The sequence below is a fragment of the Natrix helvetica genome (assembly GCF_964273705.1).
Source record: "Natrix helvetica genome assembly, chromosome: 12".
In the NCBI taxonomy this organism is placed as follows: domain Eukaryota; kingdom Metazoa; phylum Chordata; class Lepidosauria; order Squamata; family Natricidae; genus Natrix; species Natrix helvetica.
The window spans coordinates 16,455,468-16,464,578 of NC_138556.1; the positions used below are offsets into that span (position 1 = coordinate 16,455,468).

General features: G+C 45.8%; 1 protein-coding gene across 2 annotated transcripts; it reads right to left on the reverse strand.

Moving 5' to 3' along the window:
• Window positions 1–1,108: 1,108 nt before the first annotated feature.
• On the reverse strand, window positions 1,109–8,889 carry SEC11A (SEC11 homolog A, signal peptidase complex subunit). Of its 2 annotated transcripts, none has more exons than XM_081964687.1 (6): window positions 8,730–8,889; window positions 6,940–7,049; window positions 4,368–4,517; window positions 2,901–3,020; window positions 1,757–1,814; window positions 1,109–1,393 (listed from the first exon to the last, which is right to left on the reverse strand). In XM_081964687.1, the coding sequence occupies exons 1-6, from the start codon at window positions 8,778–8,780 to the stop codon at window positions 1,343–1,345; spliced, it is 540 nt and encodes a 179-aa protein (XP_081820813.1). In that variant the 5' UTR covers window positions 8,781–8,889; the 3' UTR covers window positions 1,109–1,342. The 2 variants fall into 2 exon arrangements, with proteins under 2 accessions (XP_081820813.1, XP_081820814.1); XM_081964688.1 differs by lacking the exon at window positions 8,730–8,889 and adding an exon at window positions 7,826–8,074.
• Between the last annotated feature and the right edge of the window lie 222 nt (window positions 8,890–9,111).

The window sequence follows — 9,111 nt, forward strand, 5'->3', positions numbered from 1 at the left end:
AATTTCTCCTCAGTTCTAAGTTGCTTCTCTCCTTGATTAGTTTCCACCCATTGCTTCTTGTTCTACCCTCAGGTGCCTTGGAGAATAGTTTGACTCCCTCTTCTTTGTGGCAACCCCTGGGATATTGGAACACTGCTATCATGTCTCCCCTAGTCCTTCTTTCTCTTAAGCTAAACATACCCAGTTCCTGCAACCGTTCTTCATATGTTTTAGCCTCCAGTCCCCTAATCCTCTTGGTTGCTCTTCTCTGCAGTCTTTCTAGAGTCTCCACATCTTTTTTTACATCGTGGCGACCAAAACTGAATGCAGTATTCCAAGTGTGGCCTTACCAAGGCATTATAAAGTGGTATTAACCCTTCATGTGATCTTGATTCTATCCTTCTGTTAATGCAGCCTGGAACTGTGTTGGCTTTTTTGGCAGCTGCTGCCCACGGCTGGCTCCTATTTAAATGGTCGTCTACTAGGACTCCAAGATCCCTCTCACAGTTACTACTACTGAGCAAGGTATCGCCTATACTGTACCTGTGCATTTCGTTTTCCTTGCCTAACTGTAGAACCTTACTTGGGTATCTTACCGGTGATGGTGGATATTTATTCAACCAATCCCAAATAGGAAGATTTCCCTGGTTAGGTGGCTGTTAAGTCGATTAACCAGGGGTTCCACCAACCACTAACTTCCCTCCCTGACCCACTTATGCTTCTTGTTCTGAACGGCCCTTTTGAGTCAGCAGCCAATTGAAGGAAAGTGTCGACAGCTTCCTTAATGGCAGTCACAATTGGATAAAATTAAACCGCCCACGGGGATGTGCTTTACTGCAGCTTTGCTAAAAGCGGAGGTGGTTGAAGGGGGGGGGGGGGGGAAACCCAGCATCAGATTTTGCATAATCACCAGAGCTAAAACGCAGCGAGAACAGTTATGATGCTCGGATCCTGAACCATCTCTCATCCCAAAGGGGATTGACTCTGCCCCATACCTGCTGGCAGAAGGGACATGCTGTGTGTCCCCATCCCCCTCCCCCTTTAAGAATTCCATCTTGTTGTGGCCCGCCGGCGGTCAGCGAAGAAAAAAGAAGAAAAAGAAAAAAGAAGAAAAAAGAAAGGTTTTGGCTTACGTTTTTTTTTTTTTTTTGGTTTTAATATAAAAATTCACCGAGGTACAAAAATGCTAAAGTGTGACAAATTCTTTCAAAATACTGAGATCAAACCTGCCCATGACACAGCAGTCGTAGAAAACAAAACAAAAAGAACCACGCCCAAATCCGGATTAAGCAGCAGCGAAATGGACACACTTCACATCCCAGCCCACTCGGAGGGGATGGTCCTCACCTCCACCGGGGATGGACTACTCTCGATGGACGAGGACGAACAAGCCCAGGAGGAAAAGGCACGTGTACTGGTGGGGAGAAAAAGAGCAAGACAGAAACATTTGGAGCGATTTCCCAAATGGTTTCAAATACAATGCAGGAATTTTTAAAGGTAAAGGTTCCCCTCGCACATATGTGCTAGTCGTTCCTGACTCTAGGGGGCGTTGCTCATTTCCATTTCAAAGCTGAAGAGCCAGCGCTGTCTGAAGACGTCTCCGTGGTCATGTGGCCAGCATGACTCAATGCCGAAGGAGCACGGAACGCTGTTCCCTTCCCACCAAAGGTGGTCCCTCTTTTTCTACTTGCATTTTTTACGTGCTTTCGAACTGCTAGGTTGGCAGCAGCTGGGACCCGAGGCAATGGGTTGCTTCAAGACAGCAAAACGAACCTACCTTGAATTTAGGGTAATCGTTCATTAGGATGGTTACTATTCCAATGTATGGCACAAACCTAAAACAGAAACAAGAAGTCACCCACTTTAGACACCCTACTGGCTGAAATAATAAAAGTCTCTGGAGATTCTCCGTCATCCAGGTCATGGTTGTCCCAAAGATGCTTGTTTGTTTGTTTGTTTATTGTTTGTTCAGAAGGCAACTGGACTTTTCTTGTTTTTTTAATTTTGAAGACGTTTTGCTTCTCATCCATCCAAGAAGCTGAAGAAGCTTCTTGGATGAGAAGCGAAACGTCTTCGAAAGAAAAAAAAAAGAACTCCAGTTGCCTTCTGGAAAAGCATCTTTGGGATATACTGGCTAAAACTTCCTGGGCGTATTGATATAGGGGAACAAAGAAGCAATGTCTCCATTAATAAATTGGAACTTTGAGGAATATTTTGCCTTGGATTCTTGATTTAATTTTGGGTGATATTTGGAACGCTGACATGATGTGGGATTTTTGATAGGCAGTGGGATATCTCCCTCTTCCTCACATGCAGGTTTTAAAAAAGGCCTTCATGAAACTCAGAAACAAAACATTATAGAGAAGCAGGGGAGCCCCAAATCAGAAAACCTAATTTATCCACCACCCAGATGTAAAAGGAAGAGAGTGTCCATGAAGACAAGACAGGTGAAGTCAGAGTTCCAAGAATAACATCTTTCGAATCTTGGAAATGGGCAGAAACAAACAGAGATAGGTCTATGACTATTCTTAGTCATCTAGATCATGATTACCCCAATTGTGCTTTTCAAAAGGCAACTGGACATCCTTGGGGGTTTTTCCCTTGAAAACCAATTTCCAGTCACGCTTAACGACCACATGACTCCGAAGAATATGTAAATCCGCCCATTCCCACCATTCAGTCAGAACTGAAGAAGCTTCTTGGATGAGAAGTGAAATGTTTTTCAAGGGAGGAAAACCCCAAGAAAGTTTTGCAAAAGTTGCCTTTAAAAAACACAACACACACACAACCACACATTTGGGAAAACAGGAAGGTAGTAACCAACCGCGGGGGGACAGGGCTGAATTCTGCGAGGGAGAGCTTATGCCAGGAAGGAATGCCCGTTTTACAATGCCCCACCAGCTGGCTGGCGCCTGACTCACCCTCTTGCCCTTCCAACCACATCTTTCTTCTCCAACCAATGTTGTCCTTGTTTGTACAAGCCTCGATCATCGACAGCATTATTGTCGCCTTTGGTCAAAAACTTGATGTCGCCGTTTTGTCTGCCAGAGGAAGGAAGACCACAATTAACGAGGGGGCAAAAGAGAACGCGACCACATCATGAGGAGGAACGAAGATGCCAAGTGAATGCGTTACCTTACATCGGTGGGCAAGCTCAAGCTTTTAAACTGGCTTCTTCCCCTGAGTATTGTTTGGGGGGGGGTTGCGAGAATGGGTTACCCCTCTTTTTCCTCCCACAGTTAAGCCTGTTTTAGGCTCCTAGGCCCAGATACCGACCCTCAAAACGATGCTATAGGGCACTGCACAGCAGAACAATTAGACACAAGGACAGTTTTTTCCTCCAATGCCATCACTCTGCTAAACAAAGAATTCCCTCAACACTGTCAAACTATTCACTGAGGCTGCATTGCTATTACTATTAGTCTTCTCATCGTTCCTATCACCCACCTCCTTCCACTTATGACTGCAGGACTGTAACTTTGTGGCTTGTATCCTTAGGATTTATATTGATTGTTTCCTAGTATGATTTGATTGCTTATTTGTATCCTGTGACTATCATTAAATGTTGCACCTTATAATTCGTGACGAATGTACCTTTTACGTACACTGAGAGCATATGCACCAAAGACAAATTCCTTGTGTGTCCAATCACACTTGGCCAATAAAGAATTGTTTCTTTCTTATCTTCTATCATCTATCTATCTATCTATCTATCTATCTATCTATCTATCTATCTATCTATCTATCTATCTATCTATCTATCATCTATCTATCTATCTATCTATCTATCTATCTATCTATCTATCTATCATCTATCTATCATCTATCTATCTATCTATCTATCTATCTATCTATCATCTATCTATCTATCTATCTATCTATCTATCTATCTATCTATCATCTATCATCTATAAATCTATCTATCTTCTATCTATCATCGGCCCCCCATTCAATTCTGGAGACAACCAGAAGTCTGGTTCCCCCCCCCCCCACCATAGAGTCTCCTCCTAGCGCGACATCCTTTTTCCTCTGCTGACTGGAAGTCTGGTTCCCCCCCACCATAGAGTCTCCTCCTAGCGCAGCACCTTTTTCTTCTACCTATCAATTGTGGAGCTGATCGGAAAACCCGCCCCTTGCCATAGAGTATCCTCCTGGCGCGCTGTGCTTCCCCCCCCCCTTCTCAACCAGAACCTTTTCTCAAAATTGTGGCGCCAACCGGCGACAGGGAGCCACACAGCAGAGGGATGAAAGATCCACATGCGGCTCCGGAGCTGTGGGTTGCTAACCCCTGCTCCACGCCACCGTAAAGACTGGGACAGGGACGGCGCTTGTGAAAGGACACAGCAATAGACGCCGGCGACTATCAACATCCAAAGGCCGCGACGTACTTTTCGTGGATTTTCAGGACCCGATGCACGATTGGGATTTCCCTTCCTTCTATCCTAAAGACCACGATCTCCCCCACTCTGATTGGCTCTTCAATGCGGTTGGTCAAGAACAGGAGATCTCCTCTGTGAAAGGCGGGCTCCATGCTCCCACTGGAAGATAAAAGCATCGAGAGCAGGAGAGAGGGGAAAAGAGAGAGGTTATAACTATGACGTACAACGTTATGCATTTAAGAGAGACTATAAATGTACGATTAAGAGAATATTGGTTATAATCAGGGTGTATAAAACTAGATATACTTAAAAAAGGGACTGGATACAGCCAGTTCAGTGCCCATGCAAAACTGGAAATGTGATGTATTATCAAGAAAAATGTACAATAATGCTTAAGGCATCTACTTTAAACTTCTGATTTCCCTTTCCGATGCCCCAAATTTATCGGCCCCTGCGTTAAAGAGATGCTTTCCCTGATTTCAGCCGTGTTGAGCTCTTACCAGGAGGCATAATGGGATTTCCCCCCCCCCCAAGAAATGGGAAGCCCAAGCCTCAAACAATTGGGACCACAGAGTGCTCAAGACGGGAAGGAGGGGGGCACTGAGGCTCTCTCTGGCGACAGGGAGGAAGAAGCAATATCGAAAAGGCTCAGATCACAAAAATAAAACTCTTTGGAACAACAGCAGTTAGTGACATATTAGAGAATGACAAAGAGAAACATGTAGGAACACAGGATTAACAATATAGAGTAAGATTTGGTTTACTGTTTTCTTTTATAATTTTGTTTGTACAATGTTATATATGTGAGTATCGTGCTGGGAGCTCTACCAACAGTATGAAAGCTGCCAAAAAAAAGTTGTATACCTATTTACCCTCCCCTATATATTTGAAAACCAATAAAATTTTGTTTAAAAAAAAAAGAGTGCTTTAGGGAGAGCTCTTGCATGGAGACGCCGAGAGACTTCAAGTCCTAAACTATGCAGGTGGACTTTAGGAGTTGGAAGACACACTAAGTAAGTTACACCGTGGCTCCGTTTACTAGAGGAGTTAAGACGAGAAGGCTGCCCTTCTGGTTTTCCGGCACAGATGCGTGTAGCCCACTCTGTAACCGTAGGTGCCAAGTTGTTGCACACGGATTGCGTCTTGCTGCCTTCCCCGCCAGCTGCCTTCCCCAACAGATGGAAGCGTTTTGCTTGCTCATTTTGTACTCGGCAAGAGCTCCTGCTCGTTTCAAAGAAAGACTTTCTTTGCTCTTCTTCCCCATCTGTTTTCTCTCTGATATCATGTCAACTCAGTTGCAAGGTAGAGGAGGACCTTATCTTTTCATTTCAGTAAAAAATAAAAGGGGGGGGGGAGTGTGGAGCTTTGTGCTGAATTCACATAGGTTTTTTTGGAGGATATAAACGGGAAGGTATTTGTATCACTGTCCCTACAAGGCAAGCAGCTGCTTCGAAGGCAGCTGCCTACAGATGTTCTGGCTCAGAATTACATGGGAAACAATCAACTTTGCATTGATTATTCAAACTGTAACACAGGTAGTCCTCGACTTACAATCTTTCCCCCCCCCCCCAAGTTTTTTATTTTTTTAATACAACTTTACACATATTATAGAAACACAGTGTTGACCGGATCTTCCCTTTTACATCCTCTCCTTTACATAATCCATTTTACATCATAGCTTGATTTTCACTTTCAGCCAAATTATTTTCTTTCCTTATTCTCCATTTTTTAAAATAGTCATTTTTTCTTAATACATAAACAGCACCTTCAATTGCCCCCTTCAAAAATTGCACCAAATTTTCATTTCGTATTTGTCTATCGGTCTGTTTTTACTATAAACAGTATATATCCTCTAGTTACGTTTGGACATAGAGAGCATTTTTTCCTACAATTAACAAATGTACTATATTTTCTTTCTTTCTTAATTAGTGGCATAACAATACCAGTCATACTATTATTCCCTTTAATCCACTAATACTTACTTACAATCTTTGGTTTAATGACCATCCAAAGCTGCAGCAGCACCGAAAAAAGCAAATTGTGACTGGTCCTCATACAATTGTGACGACATCCCCCCAGTCACATGATCAAAAGTCAGATGTGTGGCAAGGATTTGCAACTGTGGCAGCATCCTAAAGTCACTTGATTGCCATCTGCAATCTTCCCAGCCAGCTTTTGGACAAGGAAAGGGAACGACTGCATTTTCCTTTAATAATTCCCCGGTGGTTTTAATTCACAGTGATGGTTGAAAAGGCCGTAAAATCAGGTGAAATTCTCTGGCAACCAGCATGCTTAGCAACGGAGGTTCTGGCCTCCATTGGAGTCATAAGCCAAGGATGATTTACATTTGAAAACAGATTCTCCCAGAGAAGGATGGAAGTGTAACTCAAGTAGCATCCATAAACCAAGTCACAAGACAGGCTATAAAGCTGTAAACTTTGCCCTGGGGTTAGCTGGGTTAGCAGAAGCCACGTTCCCCTCCCTCCCCACAAGCTATGATGACGTCCTCTTCCTTCCTAATCTCACACACAGCAGGATTGGTTGAGCCCGAGATTACCAGAAATCGTGTTTGTTTTTTTACCTCAGGACAACTACGATGGGACTCTCGCTGCCCGTTGCCACCATCAACCCTTTCCAGATCATCAGCGCAGAGGAAACGATCATCCCAAAGTTGAGAACCTGGTAGTACAGCTGGGAAAGGGGTGAGGGGGAGAAGGATTATGATGGGGATTCAAGACAGTTCTTTGCAAAACGCAAAGACCTCCCCCCCCCCCCCCCCCATGAAACATATGAGGAACGGTTGCAAGAAATGAAGATGTCTAGTTTAATGAAAAGAAGGACCAGGGGAGACATGATAGCAGTGTTCTGATATCTCAGGGGCTGCCACAAAGAAGAGGGACTCAAGCTATTCTCTAAAGCGCCTGAAGGCAGGAGAAGAAACAATGGCTGGAAACTAATCAAGGAGAGAAGCAACCTAGAACTAAGGAGAAATTTTCTGACTGTGAGAACAATTAATCAGTGGAACAACTTGCCTCTAGAAGTTGTGAATGCTCCAACACTGGAAGTCTTTAAGAAGATGTTGGATAGCCATTTGTCTGAAGTGGTGTAGGGTTTCCTGCCTAAGCAGGGGGTTGGACTAGAAGACCTCCAAGGTCTCTTCCAACTCCGTTATTCTATTTTATTCCTAATGGCCCTCTTCTTTGAGTGTATCTTCAAAGTCAATGCTTTCAAATGAGAAGCCATCATTTAGAAGTCTTGTTACAGTCAAAAGTACCCATTAGGGACTTTATTTTAGTAGATTTCTTAAGTATAGCTAGAAAGCAGGTGAGTTCTAGTCCCGCCGTAGGCATGAAAGCCAGCTGGGTGACTTTGAGCCAGCCCTCTCTCTCAGCCCAACCCACCTCACAGGGTTGTTTTTTTAATGAGGAAAAGAGATGGCCCAAGCATTAGAAAAGTATGTTCACTACCTTGAATCCGTTATTTGTCTCCTTCCCATCCAGGATTCACCAGTGTGCGTGTTCTTTCTGCTGCGCAAGTCAAGCTCCTTGGTAGCCCTCACAGACACATTAACCGTAATATATTGTTCCTTTTTTATATATAACTCAAGGGGGGGAACATACTGAACGCTTGTGCTTCACCCTCAAATTGCAAGACGAGAAGCAACGGATGGAAACTAATCAAATAGAGAAGCAACATAGGGGAGGCTGGGATCCGTAGTCCAGCCCTCCTGGAAGGAGGCTGGGATCTGTAGTCCAGCCCTATCGGAAGGAGGCTGGGGAGGATGGGATCTGTAGTCCAGCCCTCCTCGAAGGAGGCTGGGAAAGATGGGATCTGTACTCCACCCCTCCTGGAAGGAGGCTGTGATCTTACTCCAGCCCTCCCGGAAGGAGGCTGTGATCTGTAGTCCAGCCCTCCCGGAAGGAGGCTGGAGAGGATGGGCTCTGTAGTTTAGCCCTCCTGGAAGGAGGCTGGGAAGGATGGGATCTGTAGTTTAGGCCTCCTGGAAGGAGGCTGGGAAGGATGGGATCTGTAGTTTAGCCCTCCCGGAAGGAGGCTGGAGAGGATGGGCTCTGTAGTTTAGCCCTCCCGGAAGGAGGCTGGGAAGGATGGGATCTGTAGTTTAGGCCTCCTGGAAGGAGGCTGGACTGTTCTTGCAGCAGAAGGGGAGGGGGAGCAGTCCGGCTTGGTCACGTGACGTACCCAGCATGCACCCCGGTTTTACACACTCAACGGGCGGGGGTGGGGTCGAGTAGCCCCCTCCCCGCGTGGGGACCGCCCACGGCACTCGCCCAGCCGCCCCCCGCAGCGGAGAGCCAGCTTTCTTCGCCGACCGCCGCGCCCTTACCCCCTCCCCCCGGCGCCCCCGCGGACCTGCCGCTTATTCATCCGCCGAACATCGTCCAGAAAGTCCAGCGACAGCATCCCTGCGGTCGAAGTGGCTGCAGCCGGGAGACCCGACCGTCTCACACTTCCGCTTCCGGCCGCCGACACCAATCTCCGGCCAAAGCTGGCGGGGGAGGGGGGAAAGAGAGAACGTAGATCTTGAGGCCCGCCTAGACCGGCCCTTGAGGCCTGCGGGAGGGGGATACGTCACTTCCGGTTCTGCACGAGGAGTAAGAGCGTGAGCGGGGGAGGAAAGAGCGGCTTTTTTTTTTTTTGCTAAGGAGGGCTTGATGCGAAGTCCTCCCAGCTATTTCTGTTTTTTGTTTTGCCTTTTATCTGAAAATCGGATTTCAGATGAAAGGGGGAAGCA